Genomic DNA, 23,223 nt, shown 5'->3' with positions numbered 1-23,223 from the left:
ATCAGTCTTGCCCTGTAGACTTCTCTGGTCGGACCCGATATGGGACTGAAGTCCTGTCTCTGCATAAAGAATCACATCCTCGAGAGTTTGTTCCCACTCTTGTAGAAGAGCGTAGGTTTGTGTGGATGGTCCTGATCTTGCCTTCTCAGCACCAAGGAGGAGTACAGTGAGGCTGGGTGAGCCAGCTCTCCTGTGGGCAGGTCCCACTTTCCCTGTGCTTCCCTCCTTTCTCAGTAGGACTGACTAAGGGGGTTGAAACCCACTTCCCAACTGTGAAGGGTTGATAAACGGGCCTCCCTGAGAAGCCTGCTCTCGTCCCACGCTCACTAAGTCACAGAGCCCTGTGCCAGCCGCTGTGGTAGGCACACTTTGATCTCCTGAGCCCGTAAAATCCATTCATTCATAAGGATTTATTGAGGGCAAGCTGTTTACCGGGCACGATGCCAGGTGCTGTAAGGATGCATAGAGGTGGGCCCAGCACAACTTCGGCTCGCCAGGCGCTTGCTTGCTCTGTGGACGTGTCCCTTCCCTTCCTGCGAGAGGATGACAATTGCTCCTAATCGGCCCCCACCCCTGACTCTCATAGCCGTGGAGTCACTGCCCCTGCTCCTTCTAAGAAGTCCAGATGCTATTAGAAGTAGCTGCATTGAGGATGGAAGGGGAACAAGAGATGTCAGAATTGAGAGTGGGATCTAGACCAGGGGTGGCCCGGAGCTGGGGCCAGGAGCGAGGGGCTGCTGCCAGAAGTTCTGTGTCTGGACGTTGCAGCTGCTGGGTCACAGATTCCATTCAGCCTCCTAAGCTGGTAATTCTCAACATTACTGCGGGAAAGAATTATGTAACTAGCGCAGGCTCACACGGCATGCCACTAAGATGCGCCGTGGAGGCGGCCACCTCTCCGTGACCCTGGGAAGGATTGCCTTGCACACACGCAGCCCCAGGAGTCCTGACTTGGGTCCAGTTCCCTCCCACTGACCTACATTCGCTGCTCTACTGTGCCAAGCCTGGAGCTCTGCAGTGCTCCCCAGCAGGATCCGCGCCCAGGGCTGCAGGAGTACATAACCCCGAGAAACCCGGCTGGGCTTCATCTGCCCACACGTGCGTCTCATTGAATGAGGACAGAGCAAACCCTGGGTGGCCAAAACCAAAAAGGGATTTACCCTTGTCCTCTTGGCAGCTTTCTTTCCCTTCCTTTGAAAGTTTCAAAGCCACTGTTGAGGCTAAAATAAAGTTAAGGATTCATCCAACCAGTGCCTGTCCCCATCTGACAAGCGGTCCTGTCTACAGGGTTATCTCCCGGCAAACACGGAGAGGAGGAAGCTGACCTTGCAGCGGAAGCGGGAGGAGTACTTTGGCTTCATTGAACAGTATTACGACTCTCGAAATGAGGAACATCACCAGGATACCTACAGGCAGGTACGTCATCACCTGCTGCCCTTTTGCCCACTAGTCATAATCTTCAGCTGTGGCTCCTGGAAGTGCTCTCAGGGTACAGGTTTGCCAAGTCTTCAGGCTGTTGTGGTTAGGAATTAAATTTATTCCCAGAACTACATCCTTTCTTTCTAATTCAGTAGCTCATTTTAGCCTTCTTTTCTTTTTGACTGCTACACGGCGTGTGAGATCTTAGTCCCCCAACCAGGGATCAAACCCTCGTAGCGGAAGCATGGAGTCTTAACCGTTGGATCGCCACGGAAGTCCCTAGACATTTTCAATAGATAGATTTTGGGGGGCCCTGGTCAGGAGCAGTGCTTCTTGGACTTTAATATGCATAGAAATCACCCAGGATTTTGATAAAATTCCAACTCGGGATTATGGTAAAATGCAGATTCTTATTCAGGAGATCTGGGGTGAGCCCTTGGCTTCCAGCGAGCTCCCAGGCGATGCCAGCGCTGCTGGTCCACCGACGACCCTTGTGAATAGGGTGGTAGGACACAAGATGAAGAGTGGGTCCGCTCAGTGAGCCCACCCCTCTGGCCTGTGACAGCAGTGTGTCCTTCTGACAGCTGCAGTGCCTCTTTGGCTTGTGTGTCTGTCTGTTGGAGCGATAGCCATCAGCAGCCTTAGCCGGGAGAGCCCTGCCATCGCCCACAGTGGTCCACACCGCGGTGGAAAGGTGGAGGGTGTGAAAAGGAGCCTGATGGTTGCAGAGGGGAAGATACTGGGAGCGCGCAGCTGTCTGCAACAGGCCCCAAGAGCAGAAGTAGCTTCAGGTGCTGCTGAGACAGTCCTTAGGGTTGTTGCTGTCGTTTAGTCCCTCAGTCGTGTCCCCGACTCTTTGCGACCCCATGGACTGTAGCCCAACAGGCTCCTCTGTCCATGGGATTTTCCAGGCGAAGATACTGGAGTGAGTTGCCATCTCCTTCTCCAGGAGATCTTCCCAACCCAGGAATTGAACTTGTGTCTCCTGCATTGGCAGGCAAGTTCTTTACCCGCTGAGTCACCAGGGAAGCCTGGTGGGTTATTAGACATTGGTAAATCCCAAGGCCAAAACCAGTCATTGTGACATCTTTGGTAACAGAAACCAGAACTCTCAGTGCCAGGCATTCAACGCCAGCTCCTTCTGGTTCCCTCTCCTGGTACAGTTTTGGAGCTTTCCGAGCTCTTTTAGTTCTTACAGACCGTTGAGGATTAAGAATCTGAAAGAGGCGTACACATTTTGATCCTACCTGTTAAATTTAAGTACAGGCCCAGAGTAAAACAGATGGTAGACAATAGGGAAAAGCAGCTGGTTCTCCTAAGTTGTGAAGCCTGTTGCTGTTTGGTGTTAAGTGGTTTGTTTGGGGAGGTTTCATTACTGTTCAGTTAGCTGTTGCTGTCACGGGAATGTATTCCACATGGACAGGTAGGTTTCTAAAGCCTTCTAAAGTTCTTTCCAAAGATAAAATTTGACTCTCATTCTTACTCCCTTTGATTCCCAGATCCTAAGAAAATGACTTCTCAAAAGAACAAACTGGCATTTGTGTTTTTGGATAATGGCTTCTCTTTTTCAGATTCACATTGACATTCCAAGGACGAATCCTCTCATTCCATTGTTCCAGCAGCCACTTGTACAGGAGGTGAGAGAAGTGCTTAACGCTGTCGGCCCTCCCCCTCACCCCCACACACCTCTGCAGCACTGTCCTTGTGGGTGAGCGCTTGGCCCCGCCTCCAACCTCGGGCAGGTTTATGGCTAATCATGATGGTACCTTGCGTTCGCAGATGGAGCTTTGGTTTTTCAGAGCACTTACTTGTGGGTTCTCATTCTATCCTCATAACAAACCTGTGGGCTGAGAAGCGCTTTGAGGGGTTAAGGGACTTGCCCAGAGTCAGAGTCCACCTGGAGACCGAATGAAGACTGGAAGCTGCTAGAATTCCTAGTCCTGTGTTTGCTGTACTTGATAAAGCTGGGGGTAGTGATTTGTGTGTGTGTGTGTGGGGGGGGGTGGTGGTGGTAATGATACATAACATAAAATTTACTGTTGTAACCATTTTTAAGCGTATAGTTCGGTGGCATTAAGTACATTCATATTGTTCAGTCATCACTATCATTCATCTCTACAACACTTTTTCGTCTTCCTAAACTGAAGCTATGCACCCATGATGCAATAATTTTCCACTCCCCAGCAGCTGCCATTCTACTTCCTGCGTCTATGAGTTTGACTGTTCTAGGTACCTCAAATAAATGGGATCATGCAGTAATTGTCCCTTTGTGACTGGCTTATTTCACTTAGCGTAATACCTTCGGGGTTCGTTCATGTTGTCAGAATTTCCTTCCTTTTGAAAACGAACTTGTATTCCGTTCTGTGTATGTAAGACACTGTTGATCTGCTGTTTGTCAGCGGAAACTTGGGTTGCTTCCACCTTTTGGGTATTGTGAGTGGTGCTGCTGTGAATGTGGGTGTGCAAGTATCCGAGTCCTTATTTTAAGTTCTTTTCAGACACATATCCAGAAGTCAAATTAGTAGTGATACGTTGAGACCTAACAGTTTAGTAGTTAGCAAAGCACATAAAAGGTTTCAGTGGGACTGTTATCTTTTGACCGAGCAAGAAGTATAAACTCCTCCAGATTAGGGATTTCCTTTACAACTTAATAGTAGCTAGGACTCTGGGTGGAAGTGCTCCTTGAATTATGTTTTCACTCATCCTCATAGTAAAGAATGTGATTTAAAATGCTCAAAATAATTTTCTTTTTGACTTTAGATTATATTCACAATTCTGTTTAAATATAGATGTGTCTAATGACGGGATCCCTTGTAACTTACCAGTAGCGTAAAGAAGGTTTTGAGGGTCATGCCGTTGTTTTGCCTGTAATAATCAGCTCAAAGGAAGGTAAAAACCCACTCAGGATATCTTTGTGTCTCCCTTTCAGTTTCCCTTGGCTCAGCCCTACTTATTCCTTATTTTAACTTGAAGATGTTCAGATCTTTCACCTGTGCATGCTTCCTTTAAATTTGGAGATAGGACAAAGTACTTCGTTTAAAAGGATTCTCCAGGCAGTGGAACCAGTAGACAGAGAAAGAAACTCAAACTGCGATCTTTCCAGTTTTCCTTGAATCACCTTTCCACCTAGCAGAGTCATCATAAACAGAATAAATTGCCAACCAGGGAACAGAAAATTAAGTAACACTGAATATTGAGAGACTTGGTTTACAAACCTGAAAGATACTTGAGAATTGAGAAGAGAGACAGTTACCCACACTAGTAGCAGAGGTGTCTTGGAGGTAGAGAGCCCTGTCCCAGCCTTTCTCTGTAGTGAAGATTCCGTGGTCGCCCCAGGTCACCGGGCGTGTCCATCTCTGGCATTTCCACTTGCATGGCGTGAGTATGTCTGCTTGTCCCATCCTTACTAGAGAGGGATTACTGCAGGTCTCCTGCTTCTGAATGGCTAGCTTCCCTGCCCTTACTCACCAGGGATGTGTGTATTTACGAGGAACTGATAGTTTGAAATAGAAGTGCTGATAAGTCCTTCAGAAGGGCTGACCTGGAGGAGGCGTCCAGTCAGACACAGGCCACTGGAGGTGTGAGGAGACAGAGTGGGCAGGGAACTCCTGAGAGCTTCCTGAACATGGTGGGTCTAGCTTGAGCCGTAGTTTCAAGGGAGGGAGGAGGGCGTTTAGCAGCAGGGGAAAGAATGTCAGAGGGCCCCCATGGAATGCAGGGCCTGACTCAAAGGAGGATGCCACGCCCTTCCCCTCAGCCCCAGGGAGCAGGCAGGCCCTCTAGGGGAGGCAGAGGGGCCAGCTCCTCCCAGACAGGGCGCTGCTCACACTGCCTGCTAGGACAGGGGTGTTGATGATGAGAGTGATTGTTGGCTGGCTCGGCCAGCTAGAAGGCAGACCCAGCACGGGATTTGGGCTGGGAAACATCCTTTGCTGTGTCTCTAGATTCTCCACGTTTCTCCTACACTAGCTAACCAACTCCAAAACCATACAACCATCTCTTTTTCACTTTTCTCCGTGGGAAGTTTCTGCTCCCTCACGCCTGATCTCCGGAGGCCTCTTCAGTCTGCCCGTAGAGCTGACTGATGGGGCTCCGCAGAGTACAGGTGCGGTGGAGGCCCCCGCATCTCCTGTCCCCCTGCACCTGGTCATTGTCACCTATCATCCCTCTGGTGTGGTCCAGAGACAGGAAACAGTCCAGTCAGAGCCAGTCTGAGGGATATGTTGGGCCCAGGAGCTGTGGTCAGCAGGCTGAAGCCAGGACGAGTACCGGCAGGCAGAGAGGAGACAGGAAGCCCTGAGGGTCTAGTGCAAGCGGAGAGGAGAGTCAGAGAAAGGAACTGTCGGTGGGGACTCTGTAAAGGGACCCTAAGGGTCTTTTCCTTCTCTCCAGACTAAGCCTCTGGCCTCTTGTGGCTAATATACTTAACCCCAGAGGCTTTCCCAGCTGTAGGATTTGGTTCATTTGACTTCCTATCCCCAGCAAACGTCCGAGTTGCATCCTGATGTGTGAAACGACTTCCTGAATGTATTGTCTGTCACTGGTTCCTCATCAGGCTGAGTAAATCCAGATCTAGATCTCGATCCATCTCAGCAGGGAGACAGGAGAGGGTGGTAGAGAAGAGATTTCCTCTCTATGTACTGTAATGAGCAAAAGAGATTTGGAAAATGTTTCAGAACTTAGATATTCCAGTATCTTGCTCCTGGAAATAGAGAAATAGCATTTATAAATGAGCAGAGTGGCCTGAATTAATGACATCCATAGCAAGCCTTTCCCTAAGCCACCCATGTCACTCTCCTTTCTGTTTCCCAGATTTATATCACTAGATACTAGAAAGAGAAGTAAAGGGCAAGAAGTACCTGTTGTTGTTGTGTCGTTGTTTTTCAGTTGCTAAGTCATGTCCGACTCTTTAGCACCCCCATGGACTATAGCCTCGCAGGCTCCTCTGTCAATGGGATTTCCCAGGCAAGAATACTGCAGTGGGTTGCCATTCCCTTCTCCAGGGATCGAACCTGCATCTCCTGCATTGGCGTTTGGATTCTTTACCAATCCTTGTTTAAAAGCAATTTGTATCTTAGAAACTTTCTGGATTTACAGACTTCCTTTGTCCCACAGTAATTTTTAAATTTTTCCTACAAATTCTGCGGCAGTGCTGAGTTAAACTGTGAGGGAGGTAAATGGAGGGAGGGAGAGTATCCCCATGAATTAACGTCATGACATCTTTCTTTCTCATTTTCCTAGATCTTCGAAAGAATTCTATTTATTTGGGCCATCCGACACCCTGCCAGTGGGTATGTCCAGGGAATTAATGACCTGGTCACTCCGTTCTTTGTCGTCTTCCTCTCAGAATATGTGGGTAAGAAGCATGAGTACCAAGTTGAACAAGCTATTGCTCTTTTTTTTAATCTGTGGTCTATTTGTTTTTCCCAAGAGTGCAGCCAGTGGGCACATCTTGCCAAAAAAAGAGGTAGTGGCTTTAGAATACACAGTTGAACCTGTTTTAACAGCAACAGCAGCCTGGAATTTATCTCCCGAGATGGTCACAGATCTCATCTAAAAGACCTGCTTTGCCACAAGAATGGCCAAGTTGACATATTTCTGTTCCACCATGAACAGATGGTTTGATGCTTTATCTGAGGTTCTTTTAGGATTATTTTGAACTTGGCTGTAACACAGGCCTTCATCTGTGAATGCTGGAATTTCAGATTATACATCAGGCCTCCATGCTTTCGTTCTCATGCCGTATGTTAGAGCAGAGTATGGGCCTGCAGAGGAGGCAGGGTGGTGCCAGGTTCCAGCTCATGTGGGCGGTGATGAAATGGGCCAAGGAGAGCTCCAGGACCTCGGTTTCTCCCACTTCGTTCTTCGCCCCTTACCTCACTGTGTTCTTGTCATTTTTTTTTTTTTTTAAGGAAGATAGTTCTTTTTAAAAGTTCATTCATTTATGGCTGCACTGGGTCTGCATTGCTGCTTGTGAGCTTTCTCTAGTTGCAGCAAGTGGGGGCTATTGTCCAGTTGCACTGCATAGGCTTCTCATTTCAGAAGCTTGTATTGTTGCAGAGCACGGGCTCTCGAGCACGAGGGGCTTCGGTAGTTGTGGCGTCAGCATGCAGCTCATGGGCTCTAGAGCGCAGGCTCAGTAGTTGTGGTACATGGGCTGAGTTGCCCCATGGCACGTGGAATCTTCCTGGACCGGGAATCAAATGTATGTCCCCTGCAGTGGCAGGTAGATTCTTAACTGCTGGACCGTCAAGGAAGTCCCCAGCAGTTAGGTTTTCTTACAGTGCCAGCCACACTACTCCAGCCAGGCCTGAATCAGGCACTCTCAAAAGGCATTGAAGATTCTCCACTTCTCCTATCGGTTCCCTTAATCTCTTGTTGTTTTGCAGAGAGTTTTCACTTTTGTCTCAGGTTTAAAGGATTTGTTAACAAAAGAAGCCACGCATTATATTCAAATAAACAATATCAGTATTTATTAGGTTTCCTTGGTAGCTCAGCTGGTAAAGCATCCCCCTGCAATGCAGGAGACCCCAGTTTGATTCCTGGGTCGGGAAGATCCCCTGGAGAAGGGTTAGGCTACCTACGCCAGTATTCTTGGACTTCCCTGGTGGTTCAGCTGGTAAAGAATCCACCTGCAATGAGGGAGGCCTGGGTTCAATCCCTGGGTTGGGAAGATACCCTGGAGAAGGGAACGGTTACCCACTCCAGTATTCTGGCCTGGAGAATTCCATGAACTGTATAGTCCATGGCGTCGCAAAGAGTCAGACACGACTGAGTGCTTTTCACTTTCAATATTTACTAGAGAATTATGTCACTTACTTTCAATATTCTAACATTAAAAGAGAAATAGAAACAGCAGAGGATACATCATCAAATTGGGTTTTGACCAACATCCATAAACTCAAACAGCCCTGGAAGTCCTGTGTCACAGCACATCTGGAGTCCCAGTTGGGCAAAGGTCCAGGCAGCGTATCCCCTCCATGGTGAGACTTCAAGAATTGCAATTCGGGGTTCCGCTTATAATCCCAGGATGGAAACTGATGTCATCATCTATCTGTGAGCAAATTGCAGCTCTTATTTTATTTTAATGCTGTTTGTTTTGTCATGTAAAACTTGGAATGTCATTAAGTCTGGGGCTTGGTTGAGGAGGGCGGCGGGCCACCCTGCTCTCTCCCTCCTCCACCCCGCCTGGCCCGGGCCACACCGGGGACGGCCGACGCGCGCCCTCGGCGTCCGTCCGTCTGTCCGTCCCCTTCCAGGGGCTCAACAGTCTCAAAATTCAGCCCCTATCTTATCTGTGGTGCTGCCAGGCTTGCACTCACAGCAAGCAGTCAGGGCAGTGTCCAGGCAGGATAGACGCAAGGTCAGAGGCCTGCTCTGCTTTGTCTCTGAAACCAAACAAGACCGTTTAATTTCCCTAACACTTGTGCTTTGAGATTCACAGGAAAACCCATCTGTCATATGGCCTGGTGTTTCTGTTCTCTTAGTCGGTCAAAGAGAAGTTCATGTGGGAATCAGAACGTGGGAAAGGATTTTAGGAAACTATCCGTCTCCTCTGCCCCTTTTCTTGCCTCATTAGTGGCAGGGCTGGGACTAGAACCCTTCTCTTCAGGCCCTGGGGGTGGTAGGTAATAAGATGATGCCATCGCAGGGGGTAGGTCAGTCATGAGAAGGGGGCTGGCGTGGAGCCCCTTGGAGTGGGGGGCACGAGAGATGTCTCTCTTGATCCTTCCCTTGCAGGTTTTCCGGTGGGACCAAAGGGATGGTGTTTTGGTCTTTCATGAGGCAGCTTTTTTTTTTTTTTTTAAATGACTCGAAAAGGAAGGCAACCAAATAATGTCATTCCTCACCCCTTAAGTGACAGCAACCAGGGCAGAACTGGGAGTAAGGGTGGAAAGTCACACTCATGTCCACGCTGTCAAGTGACCCTAAGCAAAAGCATATAAATAAAGCTTTCGCTGGAGAACGTTTATTTTCCCCTCTTATCAATTGACCAGTTTTTGCAAGTGCCTTCATTCTGTGTGTTTAACTTAATGATAAAGAGCAGTGCAGCTGATGCTTTGGGATTCGATTCTTGCAGGAGTTCTTTTCTGAAATGGTATTAAAGGATGCGCCTTGTTGTTGTTTAGTTGCTAAGTCGTGTCCGGACTCCTTTGTGACCCCATGGATTGTAGCTCACCAGGCTCTTCTGTCCATGGGATTTTCTACTGGAGTGGGTTGCCATTTCCTTCTCCAGGGGATCTCCCCAACCCAGGGATTGAACCCAGGTCTCCTGCATTGGCAGATGGAGTCTTCACCACTGAACCACCAGGGGAGCCCAAGATATTGTTAATCCATTCATTAATCTACATTTGAGGTCTAGATGCTGGCGTGCAGCACTGCCAGTTGTTGTGCCAGGTTAGGAAATCCTCAGCAGCTGCGGTTCTAGTTGGCTGTTAATGATCTTGTGAGCTGTCATTTGCCTTTTGTCCCCGATTTTCCTCCACCTTCTATAGGCACCCATCCCATTACTACCCTAACATCGTCAGCCCCACCGTGCGCTGTGCCTTTCTCTGATCGATAGGACTGCATTCTGATCTGGGTGTTTGGTTTGTCAGCCCCACCTGCTGACCGTTGCTCGCCCGCAGCATTTACACAGCAAAGTGTGGGCTTCTCCGCCTCTCCTCAGCAAGGAGGCCTTTCTGAGTAAGGCTGCAGTCAGCCTCACCTCTGCAGCAGCCTTCAGATGGGTCTTTGGTACCTCCTCCCAGAGCTAGGAAAGCATTTCCTAGCTAGGCCCATTCATGTTTTACGAAAGTTTTAATTATGTTACATTTCTAAACATATGTAAAAGTAGAAAAAAATAATACCATAAATCCTCATACACTTGCCATCCAACTTCACACCTCTGTCAATTCTTCACTTGCTCATCTTTGTGAGTAAGCAGATCTCAGTGTCTAGCAATGTATAATTTCATCCATAAATATTTCCATGTGTCACTTGAAGATCATGATTAAAGAAACTCACAGCCATAATGTAATTATTATATCTAAGAAGTTATAATAGTTCCTTAATATAGTCTGATATACAGCAGTATTCAAATTTTCTTGATTCCCATAAATATATTTAACATTTTGTTTGAATCAAGCTTCAGATCAGGTCCATACACTCTATTGGTTTGTTGATATGTCTCTTAAGTCTCAATCTGTCAATTCCCATCCATCTTTCTTATTTTGCCAGTTTTCAAACTGGGACTTTGCCATGCCAACCGGTAATATTACCATAATTTTTAAAACACTTGACCATTTGCCAAGTACTTTGGCCTGATTTCCTTTAGTAGCCCCCAGGATCTCTTTAAAGTAGATATATGAACCCATTTTACAAGTGAGAAATTGAAGACTCAGAGATTTAATGAGCTTCCTGAGCTCAAACCTCCATCTTTTGACCTGAATGCTTGTGCTCTTTGGGCTTCCCTTGAGGCTCAGTGGTAAAGAATCTGCCTGCAATGCTGGAGACGTGGGTTCCCTCCCTGGGTTGGGAAGATCCCCTGGAGAAGGGAAAGGCTAGCCACTCTAGTATTCTGGCCTGGAGAATTCCGTGGACTCTATAGTCCGTGGGGTTGCAGAGTCAGACACGACTGAGCGACTTTCACTTTCGCTTGGGTTCTTTATATGACTTGGCGGTATCGCAGTTTAGATGCATCTTCTCCATTCTCTGCTGCACAGCATGTGGCACATTTCTTGTTACTCCTTGCCTCAAACAAAAAAACAAAATAAGCAAAAAATTACAGTAGAAGTACTTGCTTGTTTAAAAAACAAGATCAAAACAATAAAGAAGTGTTATTACCTCACCCCTACCCTCCACCACAAGAGATAACACCCTTTGATGTGTATTTTTCCAACCCTTTTCCTGTGTGAGAACAGACCTGCGTATGTTATTTTTCTTTGTTTTGCCCAGAAAAATAGAATCAGACTATCCATACTTTTCTCAATCTTTCTTGCTTTCCCTCACAAGTATCTGGCCAGCTTTCCAGGTTCAGACATACAGGTCTGCGTCATCATTTTCAGCAATTCCATCTGTTTTCATTTAGCTTTACTATAATGTAGTGAACAGTTCTTTTATAGTAGGGCATTTAAATGGTCTATAATTTTTAGCCATTATAGATAACATTTTAATGACTATCCTTATGCATATTTTCTTATACCTTTGTCTTGAAATACATGATTTTCTGAAAGAGCATCCATAGAAGTGAAACTGCTAGTCCTAAAAGCATGCCAAATAGACACCACTAACTTACACTGCAGAGAGCTTAATGGCAGTTTATGCTCCAGCCACTAATGCTTAGGTGCACTTTTCTTCACATCCTTGTTAGCAAGTCTAATTGTGTTTCACTAGTCTGGCCGACAAACTGCGGTTTGTTTTCAGTTTTATTGCCACTTACTCGTCAGCGAGGTGGTTTATCTTTTCTTTTGTATATTAGCATTTGTTTCTTTTGTCATCTGCTTGTTCAGATATTTACACTTTTTTTTCCTTCTGTTGTACTGTTGGTCTTGTTTTTTAAGAGCTTTATGTGGATTTGATATACTCATTTTTCATCTGTTATGTGTTGCTAGCATTCAACCTTTTTTGACACACCCACTCCGTGGAAATTCTTTATGGTTCAACCTAGTATTTTTTCTCTCCCAGATCATCATTTATCTTTTCAACTTTTATTATGTCTCCTTATATAGCTCTTCCTAATTTTTATGTAGTCAAATCTGTCCATTCAGCAGGTGTTTACTGAGCTCCTACTCTATGCCAGAGGATAGAGTGAATAAGGTAACAGGTGTGGGCCCTGCCCCCTTGTGGAGCATCCCGTCTAGTGGGGAGTTGAGGGGTTCACAAAGGAGTAAGTCATTGCCAAGCATGACAGAAAGGAAATACCTCCTCCTCTGTGGTTTCTAGATTTGGTATGTTGCTTAGGAAGTTTTACCTTCCCCGCCTCAATGTTATAAAGATACTCTTTCATGTTTTCTTTCAGTACTCTTGTGGCTCTGATTTTACATTTAGATTTTTAAATTCTATTCGTAAAATTTATTTTCTTTTACAGTGGGGTTGATATTTAAAGTTAGTATTCCCACTGGATACTTCGTTATTTATCACTGTTTATATATAGTACATACTTTCTTCACTGGTGTGAAATCTCTCTTCATAATATAGTATCAGTTCAGTTCAGTTCAGTCGCTCAGTCGTGTCCGACTCTTTGCGATCCCATGAATCGCAGCACGCCAGGCCTCCCTGTCCATCACCAACTCCAGGAGTTCACTCAGACTCACGTCCATCCAGTCTGTGATGCCATCCAGACATCTCATCCTCTGTCATCCCCTTCTCCTCCTGCCCCCAATCCCTCCCAGCATGAGTCTTTTCCAATGAGTCAACTCTTTGCATGAGGTGGCCAAAGTACTGGAGCTTCAGCTTTAGCATCATTCCTTCCAAAGAAATCCCAGGGTTGATCTCCTTCAGAACGGACTGGTTGGATCTCCTTGCGGCCCAAGGGACTCTCAAGAGTCTTCTCCAACACCACAGTTCAAAAGCATCAATTCTTCGGCGCTCTCCGGAGATTCAGGTTCAATCCCTGAGTCAGGAAGATCCCCTGGAGTAGGAAATTGCAACCCACTCCGATATTCTTGCCTGAAAAATTCCATGGACAGCTGACGCGCTGCAGTCTATGGGGTCACAAAGAGAGACACGACTGAGCATGTGTGCGCGTGTGCGTACACACACACACACACACACTATGCATGTACCACACAACTTGGATCTTTGAGCTTTAGAGGGTGTTTTAGTATTATTTCAGGGCTGGTCTCTTTCATCATTGTTTTTAAAAAATTGTCTTGACTCTTCTTCCTGATGAACTTGCCAAGTTCAGGAAATAGGGAACCTGCCTACTTCAGGAAGTAAGAATTTTTATTGGAGGTGCAGTAATTTTACAAATTAGTTTTGTGGGTTTTTTTTTTTTTGATAGCAGCTTACTGAGATGTCATTCATATATCATATAATTCACCCATTTAACATGTACAATTTAATAATTTTTAGCATATTTATAGAGTTGTATAACCATCACCACAGTCAATTTTAGAATATTTTCATCAACCCCCAAAGAAACTCTGTACCCTATATCCATCAGTACCAAGCCCCCCGACCCCTTCTTCTCCTGCTGCTGCTGCTGTTAAGTCACTTCAGTCGTGTCCGACTCTGTGTGACCCCATAGACGGCAGCCCACCAGGCTCCCCCGTCCCTGGGATTCTCCAGGCAAGAACACAGGAGTGGGTTGCCATTTCCTTCTCCAATGGATGAAAGTGAAAAGTGAAAGTGAAGTCGCTCGGTCGTGTCTGCCTCCTAGCAACCCCATGGACTGCAGCCCACCAGGCTCCTCCATCCATGGGATTTTCCAGGCAAGAGTACTGGAGTGGGGTGCCACTGCCTTCTCCGCCCTCTTCTCCTACCTGCTCTTAACTTCCTGTCTCTATGGATTTGCCTTTTCTGGACATTTCATGCAAACGGAATCCTATGATATGTGACCTTTTCTGTCTAGTTTCGCTCATTTAGCTTGCTCTTGAGATTCATCCAGGTTGTAGCCATGTCAGTGCTTCACTCCTTTTTTATGGTCAAATAAGTATCCCACTGTATGAACATACCACATTTTATTTATCGGTTCATCAGTTGCTGGATATAAATTAAGCTTCAAAGAAACAAGGCATACAGACTTCTCTCCAGCCTCAAGGCCTTTCCTGAACACAGACTCAACATTGTTTGTGGACTCCAAGAACAGTTCTCTTGTCTGAGTAATAATGCTGCTTTTCTCCCTTTCTCTAATAGTGCCGTATCCTAGGAAGGCAGCTGCTGTGAGAGGAGTTTTGTTAGGACTGTCCCTACTACGGGAGGCCTCCGGGATCCTTCACCCAGGGAACAGGCCAGGCAGGTGTCCCCAGGCAGCCTCGCCCACCCCCTCATCTCCCTGAGCCATAGCGCAGAGGATGCGCCCTAGTAGAGCCGTGGGACCCACAGGGCCTTGTTTGGCCTCTCTCCCATCTCCTCCACTATCTGTTCTCTATTACTTAAAAAAAAACATTTTTAAAAAATATGTATTTATTTATTTTTTGCTGCATCGGGCTCTAGAGCGCACAGGCTCCATAATTGAGGCGCACAGGCTTAGTTGCCCATGACACGTGGAATCTTAGTTCCCTGACCAGGGATCACCCTCATGCCCTGCGCTGAAAGGCAGATTTTTAACCACTGGACCACAGGGGAAGGTCCTATTCTCCATCACTTTTATAAAATAGCACCTGAGCTTGCTTCATGCCTCGTGTCCTGTTTGTTGTAAAATCGCGGAAAATGGGGAGATCCGGTGACTCCCCACTGTTGAGAGAATTTTTCTGTATCTAGCTTGGTAGTCTGTACCTAACTCAGTTCCTGCCTTTTTTTCTTTTTTTTTTTTTTTTTTGCTGAAACCCGCAGCTCACGTTGAGTGGGTCCTCTGTGGATAAGCCAGCTGTGTCTGGGTCCAGCAGTGACAGTGCTGGAGGGTCACCCTTGGGGAAATACAGTCTCCTGACTGTGACCCCTGAGACAGTGAAATACCTCCAGACTCTCCAAAACCCTTTCAGACTTAGATGGCACTATTGATCTAATTCAGAACATAATGTAATTGATAATATAGTCATCACCAAAATAAGCTGCATAACGGCAACTGTGTAAGTGATGTGAATGAGGAGTTGTCTGGAAGAGAGGGACCCATGACATGTCCTGTTTTCAAAAGAAGAGCGATGCCTGGTGATTTCTTTCATTGCAAAATGGAACACTAACAAATAACTCTCCCCCTTCTCCTCTGCATGTAGTACAGCAGGATTTTCATTTCAGGTTTTACTAAGAAGCGCAGTAGCAATTGAAGTCCCAGAAGGGAAGTCTTTAAAATCTCTGACTCATGTTCCCTGCATGACATTTATGCTCAGATATGTCACAGGTAACGCTCGAAACCCTTCAAGCCAGTCTTCAACAGTACGTGAACTGAGGACTTCCAGATGTACAAGCTAGATTTAGAAAACGCAGAGGAACCAGAGATCACATTGCCAGCATCTATTGGAACATAGAAAAAGCAAGGGGGTTCCAAATAAACATCTGCTTCATTGCCTATACTAAACCCTTTGACTATGTGGATCACAACAAACTGTGGAAATCTTAAAGAGATGGAAATACCAGACCACCTTACCTGTCTCCTGAGAAACTTGTATTCAGGTCAAGAAGCAGCAGTTAGAACCAGACATGGATCGGCAGACTGGTTCAAAATTGGGAAAGGAGTACAACTAGGCTACATATTATCACCCTGCTTATTTAACTTCTATGCAGAATATATCATGCAAAATGCTGGGCTGGAAGACTCACAACCTAGAATCAAGATTACTGGGAGAGATATCAGTAACCTCAGATGTGCAGATGATACCACCCTAATGGCAGAAAGCAAAGAGGAACTAAAGAGCCTCTTGATGAGGGCGGAATAGGAGAGTGAAAATAACTGGCTTGAAATTCAACATTAAAAAACTAAGATCATGGCATCCAGTCCCATCACTTCATGAGAAATAGATGGAGATAAAGTGGAAAAAGTAACAGATTTTATTTTCTTGGGCTCCAAAATCACTGTGGATGGTGACTGCAGCCACAAAATTGAAAGATCCTTGCTCCTTGGAAGAAAAGCTATGACAAACCTGAACAGCATATTAAAAAGTAGAGACATCGCTTTGCCCACAGAGCTCAAAGCTATGGTTAATCAAAGCTATGTTTTTCTAGGAGTTATGTCCAGATGTTAAGTATTGGACCATAAAGAAGGCTGAACTGTGGTGTTGGAGGAGACTCTTGAGAGTCCCTTGGACTGCAAGGAGATCAAACTAGTCCATCCTAAAGGAAATCAGTCCTGAATATTTATTGGAAGGACTGATGCTGAAGCTAAAACTCCAGTACTTTGGCCACCTGATGCGAAGAACCATCTCATTGGAAAAGACCCTGATGCTGGGAAAGGTTGAGGGCCAGAGAAAGGGGACGACAGAAGATGAGAAAGTTGGATGGCATCACTCACTCAGTGGACATGAGTTTGAGCAAACTCTGGGAAATACGGAAGCCTGGTGTGCCATATAGTTCATGGGATCACAAAGAGTCAGACACGACTTAGTGACTGAACAACAATGACATGTCATAAATGACGGATTAGGATTAGCTTGGCTACTTTGACAGGGAGCCCCAAGTACCAGTACTGTAAGCAAGAGAGAAAAGTTTATGTCTCGCACATTACAAGTCAGGAGGTGAGCAGTCCAAGGCTCCATGATGTCAGGGATTCAGCCTCTCTCTGTTGTCCTGCCATTCTCAATGTTTGTTTTCCCACTCACAATCCAAGATAGCTGCTTGTTCTCTAGCCATCACATCTATATCCCAGCCAGTATGGAGGGGGAAAGGAAGAAAGACATACTCTTTCCATCGAAAGACACTTCCCAAGTACGTAACACTTAGTTTTGAATCTCTCATCTGAATTTGGACTTACGCCGATTCCCATCTGCAAGTGAGCCTGCAAAACACGGTCTGTGTCCCAGGTGACCAGTACCCTTAAGGGTCCTTTCATCAAGGAGGAAGTGGTAGTAGCTATTTATGGACAACAACGGTCTTTGCTCTCCTTTGGCTCCTCAAACTCAGCGTTTGACTAATACCTCTTCTCCCTATGTCCAGCCACTCTTTTCTCTCAGTCACCAACATTTCCTGTCTCTTAAGTCAGAAATGCTAAGTGTGTGCGTGCAAAGTCAGTCGTGTCCAACCCTTTGCAACCCCATGGACTGTAGCCTGCCAGACTCAGTCCTTGGAATTTTCCAGGCAAGAATACTGGAGTGGGTTGCCATTTCCCACTCCAGGGGATCTTCCCCACCCAGGGACCAAGCACACATTTCTCGTGTCTCCTGCATTGGCAGGCAGGTTCTTCACCACTAGCGCTGCCTGGGAAGCCCAGAAATCCTAAGACTTGTTTGTATTAGTCATTCTTTTTTCTCATTCTTTCATATCCGATCAGTTACAAAGCTCTGATGGTTTCATGTTCCATTTCTTGAATCGCTTTCTCTCTCCATTCCTCCTATGACTCCTCTAGCTCAGGCCTGGATTGCTGAAATGGCCAAGTATGTTTTCCCATCTCTGGTTTTTATCCCCTTCAAAACCATCTTTCAGACCATTTAAACACAGACCTGCCTGTTCAGCCCCTCTGCTTCAATCCCTTTACTAGCATCTCATCACCTTCAGTTTAAAATGTCCAGATTCTCGGGAGTTCCCTGGTGGCCTAGTGGTTAGGATTCTAGGCTTTCACCGCCATGGCCTGGGTTCAGTCCCTGGTCAGGGAACCAAGATCCCCACAAGCCACTCAGCACAGACGAAAAAAGCCCACATTCTGTAGCTTGTTGTGCAAGACCCTGTGTTCTCTTACTTCTTCCTCACCTCTTAAAGGCGGAAATCCAAAATTGACGTCTTTAACCTAAAGCCTTGTCCTGTACCACTTCTTTATCCCTGGGCTAATCCATGTGCATTCCTTAAGGCTCCCCTTCCTCCTGGAAGCCTGCCCTGAGGCCTCCCCCCTCCCTCCTCCCACCACCACCCACTGGCACTCTCTCCATAACTCTCTGCGTTTCCCCTTTGAAGGGCTCGACGACACCAACTACTGTATGTTTCCGTCCTACCATCTGCCACTGGTCTTTATGATCCTTTGAGGCCAGAGACTATTTGAAACACCTTAACATTCCCTGTGCTTTCATTTTGGTGCCCATAAATTCCATATGTGTATAGATGAAGAGTGAGTGCTGACTGACTGCAGCCCCAGGGACTATAGCCCACCAGGCTTCCATGTCCATGGAATTTCCAGGAAGGAACACTGGAGCGAGTTGCCATTCCCTACTCCAGGGGATCTTCCCGACCCAGGGATCAAACCCGCGTCTCTAGTGTCTCCTGCATTGGCAGGCAGATTCTTTAGCACTGAATGAATGAGAGAATGAAAATTTCATAGTGGTTTACGATAGTCAGGAAATAGTACAGCTTTGCTGGCCTTGGCCACTGGAGGGCAGTGAATCACAGCATTTTGATACTGTGCTGATTTAGCCAAAAGCTCTTTCTTGTCTCTTTTTCGTAAGGGATAGAGATGGAGCACCATCACTTATGCAGCAGTTGCTTATTGATTCTTACACCGTACCAGTCACACACTCTAGTCACAAGGGATACGACCATAAACAACGTGGACAGAAATCCCTGCCCATCACTTCTAGATGTTTATTCACAGAAAATAAAAGCATATAGTCCATCTCACCCACACAAGGGTGACTATGGATGTTTTACTGACTTCTGACACCTCAGTTAGTTTTGCCTGTCTCTAAACTTTATATAAATTGAGTCATTAGAATAAGAAGATTCCACCTTTCATTCTCCTGCTCTGGGTTTGGAGGGAATTGGGGAGTGGGGCTGATGCTGAATTTTTAGCCCTCACCCTGTCTGGCACTCTACCCCTTACCTCAAGGTGCCTCCTGGCCCCATCTTCATAGACGAAGCAGCCTCGTACATGCTAAGAAATTTGAGGAATATTTGAGGCTCTTTCCAGGAACAGACATATGTGGAAACGCCCAGTCAGAGTGCTGAGCAGGGTTACTTTCAGCGGGCAGTTGAGAGCAGTGTGTGCATTTGGTGGGATGTCCAGGGCTGGATTTCCTCCCCTATAGAGGTAAGCTCTCCAAGGGCAAGCTGTGGCTTGCCATCTCCCTGGCAGTGAGCCAAGTGACGTGTGCATGCTCACTTGCTGTCTCTTTTTTCTCACCGAAGCATAAGTGAGACACTGTGACAGAGGAGAAATTGAGGTGGCCAACATAGTCAAGATGTTTGAGCCTAGATGAGGAACCTGTGGGCACCTGACCTCCAGCTCCGGGGACCCTGGACTTCCCAGGGCCTGTTGGGGGACGCACTGCCTGGCTCTGTGGGTGGTCTTTGGGTGGGTCCTAGAAGGTGAAGGCAGAGTGTGTGCTGGACCTGCCCCTTCGCTTGCCCCTCTAACACGAATACTCATACAGTTTGGGTTCCTGTAATCCGGGCACCAAGAGGCTGATTTAACCAGCACCCATTAGTGTTCATTAAATAAAAGTAGAAGTAATACAGGAACCTCAGGAAAGTAGAGTCGGTTTGGTGGTGTGTTGGTTTTTAAAATTCGTTTTAGCCAGGTGCCCCATGCTGAGCAGTGGATGGCCAGAGATGGTTCTGCGTTCGTGTTTACCTTTTAGCCGCTGCCCTGGTTGACCGACACTGTTTCAGGGAGGGCTCTGTGGTCAGCTGCTGCTCTCTGTCTTGGAAACAGCGTGTCTCCTCACAGTCTGGAACAGGGTTCTCATGAAACAGACCCCCCCACTCCTGTGGGTTTCTACTCTGTAGAAACCTCTTGCCTCTCCTCACTGTCCTTTGTCAAGTGGTTTGACTTTGCTGGGTTAACCAAGGGGTCCCTCCACCTTGTCCATCCTCGGCTCTGGTGGCCTTGTCACAGATACTTGCCTGAAAAATGCCAAATGAGTAATACCCAACAAGTTTCTATAGCACTTGAACCCCTTTAAAATTATTGCATTCAGGTGATCGGATGAATTCCTTGGAACTCTTCTTAAAACTGTGTTTTTCTGGATGAAAGATTTAATTCTTATTTTATGAGGTTCTTTAGATGTATGGCTGAAAAGATTTATTTTTTTCCTTTTCTCAAGCAGCTTACTTTTGTGGTCAGAAAATATTATGTAAGCTCTTCTCATGAGTCCAGTTAAACAGACAGGAATCAGGTAAGCCAGAGGCTTTGGAAAATAGAAGGGCTGTCTGTAGTCTGGTGACTTGAATCTTCTTGTGTCTGCGGGTCAGGCTGGTTGATTCTGACCCAACAGATCACAAAATCTAGCAATTGCCCTGCGATCACAGATGCTTTCTGGGAAATGCCTCGAGCACTGAGTGGACAAGTTACTCTTTCCAGTTTTAGTAAAACCAGTTTCTTCCCAAAGCTGTTGGGGAGTGTTTGAGGCACAGGTGAGGCTAGTTTTAGGCCCAAGATCTGGAGTTCTAAGAAAAATGAACACTTGACTGGGGCCACCACTCAGGTACGTTTATCATGTAATAATGCTGGGCTTGACAGCATGTTCTTGTCGAGCCTAGAGTGGGCAATTCGATTTTTATAAAGAGCTGTTGGGTTTCCTCTTTTTGGATGCTTTGCCTCTTAAAACAGCCATAAAATATCCCTTAAAAATCTCATTCCCTCCAGTCCAAGTCCTGGCTGCTGAATGCTCCATAATGACAACCAGAGACGCTGCCCTCATCTGAGACGGCATTGCTGGCATGGCTTCCCATTCCAGCTTCAATTATATGTTGAATTTTCTCAAGTGGGATGTTTAATGATCGTTCTGAACAGACTGTTGATGCTGAATGAAGCCCTTCCCAAGAGCATGTGGGCCTCCCTTTCTCTGCTGCTTTTTGCTGGTGCACTTAGCTCACAGTTTTTGACTGAATGTGTGAATTTTATCGTCCCAGCAGGCAGAACACTAGAACTAAACCCTCCTCCCACTCTCTGAAGTGCTGGTGAGCTCCCCTACTGTGTGAAAGCCAAGAGCTAGCAGGCAGGCGGGGCGTGAGGGCAGAACATGGGGAAAGGACAGCTCCCAATTCGAGAGGCCCCAAGAGAGGGTTCAGCGTCCTCTGCTGACCCCCTTCTCCCCAGGACAGCTAAGGTTGGGAACTGGCACAGTTACTGAGAGCAGATTCTTATCCACTTGAACCTCATGTTGTTCGATTTTCTTCCTTGAGAGTCAAAGGTGGAAATGGAAAGCTTTGAAATTTGTCTTTTATTTTTAAGGTACGTTTGGAATTAGGTTAGGTTTGGCTGCAAATAGCAGAGATCTAAAAGACAGAGGCTTTAATAACAGTAATACTTAACATTTGCGTAATGCTTATTTTATCCCAGGCACTGTTCGTACTTTTCACGTATTGACTTGTTTAATCCTTACAGTGTGCCCCACTGGTGGTAGGATGTTACCACCTTCAGAGAGGAAGCACTGAGGCTCAGGAAGCAAAGATTTGCCCAGAGTCACAGAGCTTGTGAGTGACAGGGCCAGGATTTTAGCTGCACAATCTGGCTTCAGAGTCTATGCTCCTGACCGCTGACTGTTCTGTCTGACAAAAAAGCCACCGGTCACCAGGGCTCACGTGGCAGCCTGCTCCCCATCGTACTCAGGGAGCCTGGCTCTCTCTCCCAGTTACTCTGCTGTGTGTGGTTTCCGTTCCCAGTGTGACATTTCTGCTGCAGTGTTCTGGAATGCCCAGGTAGGACAAGACCCTTCAGATTATTGTGGAGCTTGGGATCTTCATTTGTGAAACACGTACAAATAGTGGGAGAGCTTTTATCTTGAGCCTTTGTTATGGGCTTCATTTTTTTTTTCTTACAGAGGAAGGGAAGGTACTGCCCAGGCTGGTTAGTGTGATCCGCCACACTCACTAAAGGGGAGAGCCCACGTGGTTCCCTAGCGCGCTGCTGGGAGTCTGCTCCTGGAGAGTGGTCTGCTGGTACCCGTGGTTAGGTCCTTTGGCCCATAGCAGTTCCCGTATGGTTCCTCCAGCCATTATTTGTGCTAGTGGGTATTGGAGGCCCCTGGGTATCCATCCTTGGCAGGGAACAGATAGGTAAAGAGGTGGTGGCCTGTGTGGGGCAGTGAACTAGAGGTCTAAACAGCAACACAGAGGGATCTTAGAAACGTAAGCTGAAGCAGCAAGAAAAAGGCAGATTCTGAGCTGGGTCTTGGAGCCCAGTATCACTTGATTAAATTAATAGTATACATATGGCAACCCCCCACTCTGGCAAAACACCCACTACACATAAATGGTTAAGTTAGAAAACAAAGAAAGATGGTATTCCATGGAAGGATTTTTTGGTGTGGTTTCTCAAATAGACCTTTATATATTATTTGAAGTCTTCATTTCTGCGGGCTTAGTGTTGTTTTAAAAAATCTTGCTCCCTTTTTGGTAGTAAAAGGCAGGTGCAGTCCATGGTAGCTCCTTTTTGCTAGAATCGTGCATTTTTACTTGACTAAAAGTTATACTTACTGTAGAAATTTTGAATAGTTAGGCTTAAGGAAAATAAAAATTCTTTATCACTACTCCCTTGGGAATAAGCACTGTAAACCCTTGTGATATATTTTGTTTTTCCTCTGTGCTTATACAAACACATAAATATTGTATGTACAGTAGTTGAGAGTAGACCATAAATAACTTTGTACTTTACTCCTTTCCCTCAATGCTGTGACATGCTTCCCCACGTCATTACAAATTCCTAATAAACCTCACCTAAAATTAACTATGTCGTGCCTACCGTGTGCCAGGGTCTGTTGTCGACGCTTTGCTTGTATTAACCGTGGACTTTTTACACTGTTGCCAGGCTCATAGTTTTTCTGACAAAGCACCCCGCCCTCCCCAAAAGGGTTTTTACTGCCCTTGAGGTCCATTAGGAAAACACTGTTACATAGGGTGAGAATCGGAGAGTTGTTCCACAGCATCCTGAGAAGGTCCAGTTGTAAGTCTTGATAGAGTGATGATTCTCGTAAAGGAAAGGTCTGGATTCTGAATACATTCTGTCATATACCTGTGTCTCTGCGGCACCAGGGACTGCAGTGAACATGCCGTTTTCAAACAGGGCTCCAAGGAGAGAAGCTGCCTTTGACACTGAGCACAAGGGCCCAAACGTCTCCATGTGTGGCCTCTGACGGGCACGCAGGG

The 23,223-nt window shown here is 46.3% G+C and overlaps 1 protein-coding gene across 1 annotated transcript in view; it reads left to right on the top strand.

Annotated features, from left to right (window-relative positions):
- TBC1D22B (TBC1 domain family member 22B) overlaps positions 1–23,223 on the top strand; it is a 55,134-nt gene that overhangs the window by 12,277 nt on the left and 19,634 nt on the right. Inside the window, exons 5-7 of the mRNA XM_018039170.1 lie at positions 1,288–1,416; positions 2,991–3,056; positions 6,661–6,775. Of these exons, the coding sequence (XP_017894659.1) occupies positions 1,288–1,416; positions 2,991–3,056; positions 6,661–6,775 (310 nt within the window). The remainder of the gene's footprint in view (positions 1–1,287; positions 1,417–2,990; positions 3,057–6,660; positions 6,776–23,223) is intronic.

Source organism: Capra hircus, chromosome 23 (genome assembly GCF_001704415.2).
Source record: "Capra hircus breed San Clemente chromosome 23, ASM170441v1, whole genome shotgun sequence".
Taxonomy (NCBI): Eukaryota; Metazoa; Chordata; class Mammalia; order Artiodactyla; family Bovidae; genus Capra; species Capra hircus.
The sequence above is the reverse complement of the archived record's forward strand: the minus strand, read 5'-3'. Positions and strand labels throughout refer to the sequence as shown.